The 15,144-nt window shown below is 43.1% G+C and overlaps 1 protein-coding gene across 2 annotated transcripts in view; it reads left to right on the top strand.

Annotated features, from left to right (window-relative positions):
* The first annotated feature begins 11,360 nt into the window (after window positions 1-11,360).
* The window catches only part of HOXC10 (homeobox C10), a 16,318-nt gene continuing 12,534 nt past the window's right edge, over window positions 11,361-15,144 (top strand). Inside the window, exon 1 of one of the 2 annotated variants that reach the window (XM_034419100.2) lies at window positions 11,361-12,549. In XM_034419100.2, coding sequence (XP_034274991.2) covers window positions 11,688-12,549 — 862 coding nt within the window. In that variant the 5' untranslated portion in view covers window positions 11,361-11,687. The remainder of the gene's footprint in view (window positions 12,550-15,144) is intronic. The other variant, XM_034419099.2, reaches the window with a different exon arrangement.

Below are 15,144 nucleotides of genomic sequence, written 5' to 3'. Positions count from 1 at the left end.
CCAAAGAATTTCAGTCTTCAGCTGGGAGGAAGGCTCCGTAGGAGTGTGCTTGGATAGGTGTGTGTGGGTAGGTGCGCGAGCGTGGTGAGTGTGCAGGTAAGCGTGCATGGGTGTAGATGACTAGATGACACCAACACAACCAACACCCCGGTCCCGCCATGCAGACACACACACACACACACACACACACACACACACACACACACACACACACCCCTCTTCATCGGGGCTTCCATTGCTGAACAGGCCTTGCTGCTTGAAAACTGATTTAAATCTCCTTTCTGAGAATGGGCGTCACTATAACAGTGTAAGTTCCATTGATTCCTTCATAGACCTGTGATATATATATATACCGAGGCAGCCCCGGGTTGAGTTTTCTCCTCCATCCCGTTTCTACATCTGGGGTCAGGGTGGGGGGGTGGGGGGTGGGGGGGACCGGGAGGAAGTGGAATGGACTACAATAAATTTGCAATAACTGTCTCTTAAATAGTGTGTAAATGCATTTCCCTCCCACCCCTGGACATGAGAGACCAGCAAACAGCAACAAGGACAAGAACAGCTCCAGCAACCGGCTCCAGCAATCGGCAGTTATAAATAAATCTTGGTTGTATGTAAAGAATGGAATCCAGGGCAACTCTGTGAAATTCTATGGCAAATAAAGAGATTTCAAGCTGTTCTATATTATGATTTTATTTGACCATTTTATTAGTATTTCCCTCTTAAAAAGACAAACTGCAGTCAGTGTGGTGTGGACTTTCCTGCAGGACTTTTCAATGCCAGAGCAGAAAGGAGGCCATGTGCGGTATGAGCGCCTGGATATCTGTGTGACAGAGAAAGATTTGTGCAAATTAAATCCCCATTTGTGTGTGTGTGTCTTTGCATATATACAAATGCGGACGTATAGAACATAAGAGAGAAACATCCTGCATGGGATATACTCCCATTAATATGAACCTTCTGTGTTTAACTAGACATTTGTAATAGGGTTCATCGTTTTTTCATCGCTGCATTTACATTTATAGACGTTTCTTGGCCCAGGAATACGGGGCCTCGCTATGTTTGGCCTCAGATGTCTTTGTTTCTCCCATCTAGTAATGTTTTTGTTTCTTTATTTCTCTCTCCCCACCCCTTTTTTCCCCTCTCCCCACCTCTGCAGCAATGATACGTTACAATATGCTGAAATGGTGGTTAATGAGCAATATTGAAATATTTCCCGCCCCCAAATGTCATTACGGGGCGACGAATGCTTAAGGAGCGCATTTCCTTCTGCCCCGACAAAGAAGTCGAAATTCTCCTTAACGTCAAGGATAAAGTACCTCGCCCCCTCCTTTCCACCCCCTTTCCCCTTGTGCTAGGCGCAAATACAAAGTCAAGTACTTAATTCCTTCTCTTAAGCAAAACAAGTTCAACCTCAGGACGTGGGACAGAAGTGCAATTTTATGTTTGCATGTCAATAAGCCCCCCCTCCCGCCCTTGCTCAGAGAACCTCAATTTGCTAAGATAAATAAGAAGAAAGTGTCTAACTAGTTTTTAATGCATGTTTTAATTATGCAGATGTGGGGAGTATCACAAACAGGGAGGGAGGAAAAAGGAAGGAAGGAGCCTAATATTTCTCAATGTGTAGCCCTACATTTGACACTGAACCTTGGCATATCCTTCCTTATATAATTTGCCTTCGGTTCCTGAAAGCATGCAGCCTCTGCATAAAGGGACAATTGAGCTCAAAATAGGTTTTTTCACACAGTGGCTGATAAACTATTAACACAGATTATATTCCATTAAAATACTTCGAGGGGACCTTTTGGGTTTTATCAAACTATGGGGACATCCACAAGTATATGCTCAAGTTTAAAATGGGTGAGAAACTTTAGTCTGCTTGTTAGATCCATTTCCAATTTCATCATGAAGCAAGGATGGATTGTCTGAACAGAAATGTTTTCTATTAGATGAGGTAAGGATTGCCTCTATCTCTATCTCTCTATCTCTGTCTATCTGCCTGCCTGCTTGCCTGCCTGTCTATCATCTATTTTGCTCACAAAAATACTGGGTGGGAATTTTTCTGCCTCCCGCTCTCTCTATTCGGTTTGGGATCCTCTTCTTTCCAGCCAACCCTTGAGCCCCCAACGCCAAAGTAACAAACTTCCTCAAAGATTCAGAAAGTCTGTGCACATGCTTAATATAAAGATGTTGTATGGATGATTATTTCACAAACTAGCCAAAACATACTGAAAGGCTGATGAAGTCCAGGTTATAAAACTGAAGGGGGGGAGGTGGTACGACTGGGGGGAGGGGGGAGAGGCAGGGAGGGAAAGAGAAAGAAAGAAAGAAAGAAAGAAAGAAAGAAAGAAAGAAAGAAAGAAAGAAAGAAAGCCCGAAAACTGAGAAAACAAAATGGCGCGCCATTTCAAGATGCTCTTTTTCCTTTTCCAAAGAGGCGGCTGTGAAACCTTTCCAAGGTTAAGGAAAACTTTCAGCCAAGGTGCAATAAGGCGCATCTCCCCCAGTCCCAAAGTCCAGTCAAGATACCTTCACAGCGGCAGTTTTGTCTGGACAAAGGAGGCGACTAGTCTAGACATTGTAATAAAGCCTGCAGCCCTAAACAGCTTACTTCTCCTTAATGACCACCGTCTGGCCATAGAAAAAGACTTCCGCAGTAAATAGTAAACAAATAAGGGTGCCTTTGCTGAGCCTTTCTCCAGCTTCCTTCCCGCCCCCCCACTCCCCAACCCTTGCCCCCGCACACACACGCTCTCATTCCAACCTCTCCCCCTTCCTCCTCCCCCCCTCCTCTCCCACATCTTTTTGCCAGGGCTGCGACACAATGAAACTGGAGGCCTAGTTCAAAGTTTTTCTCCAGCTAAAATGGAATGCCAGTTGTAAAATCCAAGTTTATAGACCATGTGGGACTTTACAAGGGTATTAAGAAGCCGTGCGAGGTAGGACTAACCCGTTAATGCGCTTTCCCGGGGAGGGGAAAGAAGGAAGGGTGGGCTTTCTTTCTTTCTTTCTTTCTTTCTTTCTTTCTTTCTTTCTTTCTTTCTTTCTTTCTTTCTTTCTTTCTTTCTTTCTTTCCTTCCTTCCTTCCTTCCTTCCTTCCTTCCTTCCTTTCTTTCTTTCTTTCTTTCTTTCTTTCTTTCTTTCTTTCTTATTTGGATGCGGGAATTTTGGATTGGGAAGGATCCAAATTGGAGAGGCACAGTGTAAGACTTGAGTCCAGAGAAGTGGCTCTGTTTTTAACCTTCCCCTAAAATCGGGGCATTCTCAGCTGAAAAAAAATAAATAAATCCGAAGAGCCAAATAACCTAATAGTGCATTAAGATTCAAACTTGTTGCGGGGGAGGGGGAGAAAGCGGGAGGAGGGGGTGCAAGAAGCGGGGGGGGGGAGTGAATATATGATGTCTTTGAACTTCAAGGGAGTCAAGTCCATCACCTTTCACCCTTTTGTAATAAACCGGAATCAGAAAGGTCCTTAGTCGCTTCCCCCCCCCCTTCAATGTTCCCGCCTACTGAGTTCAAGTAAGTGGACTGGCCGGGAGTGGGGGGGGGGGTAGGTTTGAGTGTGCGCGCGCGCGTGTGCGTGTCTGGGAGAGCCACCCAAATTTCGAACCCAGCCGCGGCGTTTTATGACCCTTCATATTTAACTCAGCTGCTCAGTAGTTTCATGTATCTAGAGGGAAAAAAAGATGGACATTAACGCATAGACACCCAGACACCCGTTGCCACATACGAGGTTTATGATTGTTATAAAACCTTTTAATATCTTAACGCATGGAAAGTTTTTATAACTTTGTTTGGCATAAAAAGTTTTACAGCTAGGCCACCCCTCCCCGACGACCTCTCTCCTTTCCCGGCCGTCTCTTCCTCTTCCGCCCCACTCCTGCCTCTCCCCCCACCCCTCCAATTCCTACCAGCTTTGAGCCTTTGCAGAAGGCAACTTCCACCCCCCCCCCCCAGCTCGGAGAGATCGGAGGAGAAAGGCTTCCTCGTAGGCCCAGGATTGCATGGAAAAGCCACTTTAATGACCCTCAGGCTAATTGCGGGGGGAAAATCTCCGTCTGGCTGCCAACATACACGCCCGGGCGCGCGGGCGCGCACCCGCTCACTCACTCACTCACACACTCACTCACACACACACACACACACACCCCGAGCGAGCCAACCTGTTTCCTGCTCCTGCTAGGAATCCCGCCTGAACTTACTGGACGCTATTTAGGAGGCGGTCTTGGCGGGGAGACTAGTGAGAAAGGTGAGGGGGGGTGAAAGCGAGCTCGGAGCCGGCTACTGGGAAGGACCCACAGCTGCCTTTAGGTCGGCTGTAGGGCAAGAAATACCTCCCCTCCCCCACTCTCCACGACCGTCTTCTCGTAGCTGTAATTTGCTAACTGCAAGCTTCGCCTTCAACACCGGCTGGCGGGGGTGAAACGGATTCGTCCCGGGTGGGTGCGAGAAGATGCTTCGGCGGGCTTCGGCGCGTGTATTCTACTTCCTCCTGGGTTCGGGAGGCTAGAAGCGTGGCAGGAGAGCCGGAGCTCGGCCGTTGTGGAACTTGACTGAGCGAGCAGATTCGGGCTCCCCAGGGCGAGTCCTTATTGCGGGTGGGGGTGGGCAACGTGTAAAGCACACCCGCAAAAAGACCCGCAAGATAACGCGCCTAAGGCAACGCGTCTGACTTGACTGCCCGCTGAGTTTCTGTTTAGGCTCGGGAACTTGGCCAAGGTGGACCCACGGAAGCCCGAAGAACCGCGACAGTGGCTTTGAGAAGTGGACTTGAAGCTTGCCCCTCTTCGCTCGGCTCCGGACTTTGAGGGGAGAGGGAAGGAAGCGGTGTGTGTATGTGTGTGTGGTTTAGTTGGCTTCTTTTCACGTGAACTTTCGCGGGAGGCACCTTTAAGCGAGCCTCTCTTTGTATGTAAATAAAATCCCCTCTTAGTCCCATTTTACTAGAGGAATCCGGGACTGGCGTTTTAGAACAGTCCCTTTCTCAACAATTAAATGTGCCATTAATTCCGCTTCTTGCCTTCTTTTTTTTAATTATTTTTAAACATCTGACTGGCACAAAACTTTTTGACAGAAGAGACAGACTCATTGAATGAAAGATAGATAGACATAGAGATAGATAATAGATGGATAGCTATGGATACATGATAGATAGATAGATAGATAGATAGATAGATAGACAGACAGACAGACAGACAGACAGACAGACAGACAGACAGACAGACAGACATGATAGGTAGAATAGATATTGAAGAATATTAAAAGATAGACAGACATAGATAATAGATGGATAGATATGGATAGAGATAGATAAATAGACAGACAGACAGATGATGGATGGATGGAAGGAAGGAAGAGATTCGTGTGCAGTTAATGAGTGACATTGATTTGAACTAACAAGAACTGCTTTTTAATTTCCCACTTTGATAATATTTCTGAACAAATCTGAACTTTCTCTGAATCTGAAAATAAGCCAGACATAGTTTTCGCCTTCTTATTAGAAGTGAGCTAACCCAATCCTCCTTCAAGATGGCGACTCATTAAGGCCCTTTTTATATGCTTTTGATAAAGGTGGCTCATATATGGCTGGTCAACATATGTTGGACTTAAGCACTGTTTCTCTGCTTGTGATAACTCACAAATCATACCATGAAATCACAAGAATGTAGCTTGGAGCCCAAGAAGGTCTTGGAATCTTTGCTACAGCAAATAAAAAATGGATCACTGTTCTATGGAAGCTGCTCAGAATGTTTCTGTGGTTTGTTCTGTTTAGCGTTTTGTTTGTTTTGGGGAGGGACGGACAGTCAAGGTTATTTGTAGCGTAGGAGAAACAAAGAGGAAGGAAGGAAGGAAGGAAGGAAGGAAGGAAGGAAGGAAGGAAGGAAGGAAGGAAGGAAGGAAGGGGTCAATGTATTGGTCTTGAGCCATTATTCTTCAATATTTTTAATGTAAATCTTAAGACTTGGTCCAAATGATTTTTCCAATAGCTGGATCCCCATGTGTCAATTACATTTTCCACGCGCCCCCCCCAAAACAAGACTATTTAAACTCTAAAAAGGATAGAAGGCAACTAGATCCAACAGTGTATTTATACAATATCCAACTTGCCACCTCTGTGTTAAGATCCACTTGGTTGAATGAAATCAATCACTTACTACCGCTGATCTTTACAATATAGTGAGGCAGAATGAAAAAATATAAATAAATAGCTAATTCTGGTTTTGTGTGAACAATCGTCTCTCACAATAGAGGAAAGTATCATCAGTTTGAGAACAATGGGAAAGGATAGAAAATAGGAAAAGGGAAGAGAATATATATTTTGAAATAAAATTATTTTTACATACCGGCAGCCTTTCAAAGTATATTGTACAATCAAGGGTAATTTAAAAAGAGCCTCCCCTTCTGTAATTCACAGTAATCTTTGGGTTCTTCCTTTCAAAATAAACAAATCTTATGTATTTTATCACTTTTTATTTTGTGTGTCAGTTCTTTCTCTAAAATCTAATATGTCTAGCTTTCTTTCTTTCTTTCTTTCTTTCTTTCTTTCTTTCTTTCTTTCATTCATTCATTCATTTCTGTTCTGGTACGCTCATTTTACACAATAGTTTGCATTAGAAAAGACCCAGTGCTTACGGAAATACCATTTTAAGGGGAACAGAAAAAAAAAAATCTTCCTATATATATTTCCACCTATTAGATAATTTAATTTCTTTTTTAGGTTTATTCCTTAATGTCTTAAAATGCTGATACTAATAACATTAGCATGCTAGTTAGGCAAAGTGCTTTCGATTTCTATGTTATGAAAGCATTTTAAAAGGTTTATTTTCCATCCCCAGATTAAAATCATGCTTAACTTCTGACGTGAAAATGGAATTGTATCATATAGGAAATGAGATATATATGGTTTTCATTTTTCATCCTGAGCTGCCTTATTCCCCCGCCGACTTCAGTTGATCTACTTAATTGAAGAAATTGAACATTTTTTGTGTACATAGCTGCATACATGTAGATACTTATCTATTATAGACATAAAACAGTGTAAATGTAATATGATCAGGAATGTGAATACTGTAGGAGGAAGTTATGCATGTCAATTTTAATTTCTGAGTTTAAGCACAAAGGGCGAATACCTGTGTATGCGTGTGTTCGTTCTATGTTGGGGGTAGGAATAACTAGAGCATAGTTTTTCAATACCACCTCAAGGCATATAATATCATTCCATAATTCTTCGACTTAAGTTATGCCGAAAGAAGGGAAACAGTATAAGACGGACTGTAAAGTTTGATAGATTTCTTGTGGTGATAGTTTACATTTTCCAAGCCAACATCTAAAGGGTTGGGTTTTATTTTTGCATCATTGTTATTGTACTCTCGTGTACTTTGTCATAAATCAGAATATTTATTTCCTTCGCAACATGGGGTATAATAGCAGGCAGAAATACAAATTTAAGATAATCATTAAAATGTTCCTAACCAAATTTTTTTTCCCCGAGAAATGAAAATGAATGCTTATCATGAAAAAAAAAATGGTTAAGGGAGGGGCGGGGAGCTGTTTAAACATATGGTGGGCATAAGAGGCTTTTTGCGGCTTCACTCTTGATTAGATAATTATGGTGGGGAAGAGAACAAGTACAATATGAAAAGTTTGAGGTAGGTGCTTTTGTGTGTGAGTTATCCATGCACCCACGCACACTTGTATATGATTTTTAAGGGAAATGTGAAGCTTTAGACAGGACTGTGCCAATGTTCATGCATATCTTCGCCCCCTCTGTGTGTGTGTGTGTGTGTGTGTGTATGTGTGTGTGTGTGGTTGTGTGTGTTTGCAGCCCACTCCTTCCTTGCAGCCGCGTGCCCTGTGTCTTTGGGGCTGAAGGCTGCTCCAAGGGAAGGGAAGGGGACTTGGTTTCAAGACCTCTTTTGGGGAGGGGGGGTCAGATGAACTGTCTGCCTTTGGCATTCAGAGAAAGAGCAATCAGACACTAGAGACAATAGGAGCCCGTCTGCAGATTGCTCCATATACTCAGGAAGGCAGAAAACTGGCAGGGCGCACTTTATCCTGTTTCTTTGACTTTTTAAAAATTAATCACTTCCTGACTTTTACTTCAGTCAAATAATTCCAAATAACTACCAGGCCCAAGATAAATGCATTAATGAATCCAAAGGCACTCACACACAAACCAACATCCATTCTACTTAGGTGTAACCCACGGCCAGCCTGCAACCTCAATCTTTCTTTTGTGGTCTTATTTTATTACTATTTTTTTTTTAAAGCAACAACAACCTAATATGCACTACACGTTTTGTTTCTAAAGAAATGTAAAAAGCCAGATTGAGATGTTAAGATCTCTTCCCCCCACCCACCCCCGCCCCGCATGTAGAGATTTCCCCACCATTTAAGTTTTAATAGCATTTGTTGGTATTTATTTTCCGCAATTAGAGTAAAGCATTTTCCCAATGGGGGTTCTACTTAAACGGATGAATTTTATTTCTTTTTCCATTAAAGACGCATGTTTATCATACTTTTAATTATTTTTTTTACTTTAAGTATTATTTGGACTTCTAAGTGCACTCACTCGCCTGCTCTGGTTTACAGCAAGACCTCCAGTTTAATGTATACATTTATACGCACATACACAAATATATTCTGAACTCAAGCGAAGAAGTATACTTCGATCTTTTAAATGAATCTGATGTTTTCGCCATGCCATTAGCCATTAGGACAAGCTTGTTTGTGGAAAGCTTCAATTATCAACCCAATTTACGCTGAAAACTTTTCCATGTGTTTGTACAGATAGAAACAAATCTGCTTCTGTTTTTTTTTTTTAATGAAGCAATCATAATGACAAATAGGCAATCAATATTTAATTTCTACCAGGTTTACACACTCAAAACCCTTCTATTCTGTCTCCAATTATATTCAATCTGATAAAAAAAGTCCTCAATGCTGTATATATGAATCTCTGAAAAAGATAGGGGGGGGGGGATAGTATTATTTGACAGGCTTTTATCTCAGTGCAATTTGGGCTTCCTTTTTCCTATTTCCCATGGGGGAGAAAGGATGGAATTCAATACAGACAAGAATCCAGAGCGGCAAATATAGATATGAAAGACTTGGAAATGTATTGTCACTTCATTTTCATCTAGGCAGTTTTTCTCCCCAAAAATGCATCCGTGAAGGGACCTCTCGAGCTTTGGAGCCAAAAATGATTGAGTTAGCTATATAAGCTGCAAAAATAAAGAGGGGAGGGAGGGGGGCCCAGGGAGAACTGGGAGAGAATGGGAGAGAGCTATAGAATGCCACACTGTATTAGTCTTTAATTTCTTCACTATAAATGAGGAAGCATTGGCTCCCATGCTAAAATTTTATTTTTTGCTTATAAATATTATGTGGAATTTTCGTGGGATGTCATAAAACAGAATGATTCCTATCAAACTGTTTTTAAAAAGACCTATGCAGATAACACAAACAGAGGCTATAAAGTCAGGAATAGCTTTCCAAAGGAAGCAAAACAATGTTTAAAGTGCAGGAGAGCTCTTAGCATGTTGTATTTTGAATTGTGTGGCGGGGGAGGAGGGCGTTTGTGTGTGAAGGAGGACTTGAGACAAATAGAATTATGTGGTTTAAGACTTCCTTGGCCTAAAGATATTAAAACTTCTCACCCTTGAAGATCGGAGGGAGGAAGGGGGGTTGAAGGTGGGGGCCCCAGCTTTGCAAGTCCTTTCAAAGCAACCGCCAAATTGAATTGTAAAACCAGGTCATAGAAAACCTGTTTTAAAGCTTGGCTGGCTTTAGGCAGCCATTCAGCCTATTTTAAAAAATATTTCTCTATATATATATTTAACCAAAACTGGTTAAGTTCCACATTTCCACATCTCTCAATCTTTTTGGGTAAAATTTCCTCCACTCTTTATTTATCTGTGTTTGAAAAGGCAGCCAATCCACCCCTTGAAAATGACTCTGAACCCTCTAAAGGTGCAATGATCTTGAGGTTCCTTCCATGGAGTGAATCTGTTCTTGTGGTCATTATGATAAGTATGATCATTATTTATCTCTTTATCAAAATCTTTAGTTAGATGACAAGTATTTCTTAACTATACCCATTCCTGCCCAACTCACACATAAAATACAGAGAAAGCATCTCAAGCTGACAATCATCAACAGGATTGTCAGTTTGGGATTGTAACATTTTGTAACATTGGGATTGTCAATTTAATATACGCTAAAGAACAATTTGACTTAATTGCAACCCAATTTAGAAAATGTCCAATAAAGAGAGCAGCCACAAGAAAAACATCTCGTTCAACATAACTTAATCTAGGAGATAACATTTATTATTCTGAGATCATTAAGTTCAAAGAGAGAAAGAGAGGCGGCAAGGAGAAAGCAAGCATAAAAAGTAAAGGAAATGAACCTAGAAAAGGAAAATTAACTAAAGGAAACAATCTTTTTTTTTTAAACACCCTTAGTGTGCAATCAATAAAAATACAGATCAACTAAATTTGTGCATAAAATTGTGGTTAAGCACTCTTTCTGCTAAATAAAAGAATCCTCCTACACCACACAATTTGATACTTTATTTGATTGTGATAATTTACTGAAAGAAGTAGATGCCAAATCCACACAATCCTATAGAAAAGAACGTTGTTTTAGTTTTGTTAATGTACCAGTTTATTTACAAACTTCTGCTTACGTTTGGATTCCTGAAGAAGTGTAAATAGGGTTGAGGCTTACTTTAAAATAATGACAAAGATTATTTTGGTCAAAATTTGAGGAGGAAGTTTCCTTCTTTTTTCAAATGCTAGAAGAAAAGACCCTTAAAGGTGGCATTCGTTACAATAAAGGCAAGAAAAAACACTTTTTTGAATAAACACTAAAACAGCACAAATGTCAATGACTATTTTCAAATGGAAAGCCCTTGGGTGATTTTCACCCGAAGGCTTCATTTTTCTTTGACTCCAGTTGATGATAACGGTGACAATGATTTTTCTAAAGACTTTTAGGAAGTAAACTCGCTGTCCCACGGGCTAACGTTGAAGCCACCCAAGTATTGAAGAAATTAGAAGGCAGCTGAAGAAACATTTTCTGTGCATTTCGAGTTTAGCTGGGGTGAAGAATTCAAAGGATCCCAAAGTTGTTGGAACAAAATATTGTTATTTCGTGTTCGATTCTTGGCTTATTTGTTTTTCTTCCAATTTTTGTATTTATTTCAAAGATGATAGATAGATAGATAGATGATAGATAGATAGATAGATAGATAGATAGATAGATAGATAGATAATTCTTTGCTGACCTTTTAATTTGAATTTGACTTTGCTTCTATTTACGGGCTCACTTCCTTTTATTTTCCCCCACTTCGTTGCAGACACGCGTTCGTTCATTGGTAAACAAACTCGAGGAAAAAGCGTGTCGCTCTCCTTTGTTCAATGTGAAGGTCCTGGGTTCCCTACCTTCCAGAAGCGGATAGATGTCGCTGTTGCTCCACGCAGGTTTTCTTCTCTCGAAACAACTTGACCCCGGTGACGTCACTGGCGTCTGAATCATCAAGGCCATTTTCAATCCTCATTGGCCTACTTATCACGTGGTTGGGACCGATGCGTGGATAATTATGGTGCTGATATTTTTTTTTTCCTCCTAAAAAAAAGATGTCAGCTCCTGGCTGTAGTATTCCTCTTTAAAATCCTTCTCTGAAAATGTCATGTCCCAACAATGTGACTCCTAACTCGTTTTTGATGGACTCGTTGGCTGGTACCTGCCGGGGAGAGAATTATTCCCCTAATCAAGGAATGTACATGCAGTCGGCGAACGACTTCAACTGTGGAATGATGAGGAACTGTGGGATCATCCCGGCTCTTTCCAAAAGAGACGAGGTGAACCACGCCGGCGGGCTGTCCCTCAACACCTACCCGCCTTACCTGTCTCAGCTAGATGCCTGGTGTGACCCTAAAAATACTTACCGAATCGAGCAACCTGTTGCAAGGCAGCTGCCCTCCTGCTCCTTCCCGACCAGTGTCAAGGAAGAAAATGCTTGTTGCATGTACAACGCCGAGAAAAGGGCGAAAAGCGCCCCCGAGGCCACCCTCTACCCCGGGCAGATGCCTGAAGCTTGCCTCGCTGATCAGGAGGTGCCCCTGCCTAGCTACTACCGCGCCACCTCAGGCTATTCCTCCCTGGAGAAGGCGCCCAGCGGCGGCAGCCCCAGCGCCTACGAGGCCGGTTTTGAACCCAGGGCGGGTCTCAGCCAAGCCAGCGAGAGACGGGAGCAGCCCCCGGGCCCACCGCCGCCGGCTCCTGCCGCCCCGCAACAGCCCCAGCCGCCGCCCGAGCGGCCACCCCCACCTCCACCTCCGACACCCGCCTCCCTCGCCCAGCCGGGAGCACCGGGGAGCTTCCCCGAAAGCGCCAAGCCGGACCTCAACCTGCAGAACAGCCCGGCTGGCGACGTCAAGACGGAGAAGAATCTCCCCGTGGTCAAACCCAGCCCGTCGGAAACGGAGCAAAGCGGGCAGAAATGTGCCGAGAGCAGCAGTGACAATTCGGACCACGAGGCAAAAGGTAAGGTCAGGGGATCCTTCTGCTGGCTTCCCAGGAGAGGAACCCTCGGGGGAATGGACAGCCGTTCTGGTTGGTGTTATTTGGAGCTGGTTGCTATTGTTATTGTGGTGGCCGTGGTTGTTGTTGTTGTTGTTATTGTTACTATTCATACGATGAGGCTTATGATTTGAGAAGCTGAGCCCCAGCCTCTGCAGTCAAACTCCATCAACTTTTCTCTTTGGGACCTGTGGCGACGTTTGCTGTCCCCTCTGGGAAGCGCCCCAGACAGACGCCCACAGCAGTAAGAACGAAACCATCACGGGGACAGCAAGAATAATAGTAACAACGTAGTAACAACAACGACAGCAACAACCCCCTTAAAATCCGTTTGAAAGAAGGCACCGCAGTGTGTGTGGCTCAGTCATCCTGGCCAGAAGTGGACGCCCCTGCCTGGCGTGCTGTGGTTTTCGTGGGGACAGCAGCTGGGGCTGACGGGCAAGGGGAAAGGCGACGTGGTCTGGTTACGTTGGCGAAGTGGATTTTTTTTTTTTTTTGGTTGGTCTCAGGCAGAGATCCCAAGGGGTTCTGGCGCTGAACGAGCCCCTTCGGAGGGGCGAGGCAGTATTTCAAGGAGCGGTTGCAACTTCTCAAACGTGCTCTTCTGGATGAGCTCGCCCCCTTCTCTCCTCTCCTCTCCTTTCCTCTCCCAGCCCTGAAAAGCAGGCATTAAAGTTCTTTGGGATGTTGTTGTGTTGTGGTGGCGTGGCGTGGCCGTGGTTGATTGTCTTGAGGAGAATTTGACTGGGCGAGGGCTGGGCTGCGGGCTGGGGGCGAAGGTGACCGGAGGGGAGGGGAGGGGACGTGAGGTGTGCTGGGAACGGTTTGCTAAACACTTCAGACTGGCCTTGATTGTTGAGCTCCATTATCAAAGCTGCATGGCCCCCTGAATCACCGAGGTTGCTGCTTCAAGGGTCGTTTTTTTGCGCAGGAACAAAGTCTTTTCGCCCGCCCTTCTCTTCCTCCTCCTCCTCCTCCTCCTCTATTTGCGAAGGTGTAGGAACCTCTGCTTGAAGTTTAAGGTGTTCTGGGCAAGAGCAGCTCCTGGAGGGATGAAGATGGGGCTTTCACAGAAGATACTTACATTTATCTTGCAGGTGAAGCCTAAAAATGAGCCAGTGGAGAGAAGGGTTGGAAAGGGGCTGAAATGTGTATTATTTATTATTATTTATTAAATTTATATGTCACCTTTACTCCCAATGAAAGAAGGGAAGAGAAGGAATGAGGAGAGTCGAACCATTTAAAAAAATGTACAGTTTGTTTTCTTCATAATGGGATTAACTTTACGCAAAGAGTTCTTTCACCTCCCAAAAAAACCTATTGGGAATAGATACAGATATAAAGAAAGGTGTTTCTTACTTTGGCATGTACGACTCCATAGCCTCACAAAACCCAGCTTTGAATTGGAGGGGGGGAAAAAACTTAGAAAGTAAATAGAGACAAGTTGTCTTATATGGAGTCCTGTACATTTTCTAAGTATACATACTTGTATACTTGTATGCATGCTTTCGCCAATTCCTTTTTCACACATAAGTTGCTTGAATTCCATCAAAGAATACAAGCACTTCGTCCTCTCTATTTCTCATCTGATCCCATGTATAAGCGTGTCTCTGTGTGTAAATGAGTGCATGGGTCTGCATGTGTACACATATATACAGTCCATACGTATATATCTACATCTACCAATGTCTCCACCCACATCTTTATGTATGCGTTTATATAGAATTAAAATACGAATTGAAAATGGCCTAAAACGGATTTTCCAACCCTCTTCCGCGCAACCAAGAATAGATTATTTTATCTACCAATAAAATAAGAAAACGTGCAGTGTCATGAATCTCTAAAAACTAATCTCGCTCAAAACGCTTTCTTGTTTACATTTTCTCCAGCGTCCTCAATGCACAAAAGTAAAATGAACAAAAATAATAAAATACGATTGGCTTATAGGATCTCGGAAGGGAGAAAGAGAGAGAGGGGGAAAAAAACCCCAACAACTTCATGATCTCTTTTAATCACAACAGTCAGTTCTAATGAAGAATTTGAAATGTCCCGCCTAGGTTTTTCCAAAAAGTTTTATTTAATTTTCTTCCTTGCGAAAGAAGAGAGCTATTTGCTGGAAATCCAACACTGTTATGTATTATGCCAGCAGGGGGATGAATTTTGATGGGGATGATGATCATTATAATAATAATTCATTATTATTATTATTTTACCTTTCCACCTTCTCTTTGTCTTATATGGAGTCTTCCTCTCTGTTTCTATTACTGTACGCCCTATGCAAGTTGTGGAAAGGGAGTTTAAGGTTTTGGGAGGGGGGGAAACAAACTCTTAGAAGGAACTAACAGGGTTCAATGGCAGAGGGCTAAACACATGTGAAAGGCTTTTCCATGCAGCCGAATTCGCTGGTCGGTTTTGGAGCAGCTTACTGGTATTCCTAAATTTGGGGCAAGAATTCGGATCCTGGGACAGGAAGACTCCCGTAGACAAGACAAGGCTTCAGGCTTGCCCTCACATTCTGCCACCAGCCGTAGATGATCCAGATTCAAATCTGGGGAAGTG

This window comes from Pantherophis guttatus, chromosome 2, assembly GCF_059756535.1.
Source record: "Pantherophis guttatus breed Tessera chromosome 2, ASM5975653v1, whole genome shotgun sequence".
Lineage (NCBI taxonomy): Eukaryota > Metazoa > Chordata > Lepidosauria > Squamata > Colubridae > Pantherophis > Pantherophis guttatus.
Note: the sequence above shows the minus strand (reverse complement) of the source record. Positions and strands in the feature narration are given on the sequence as shown.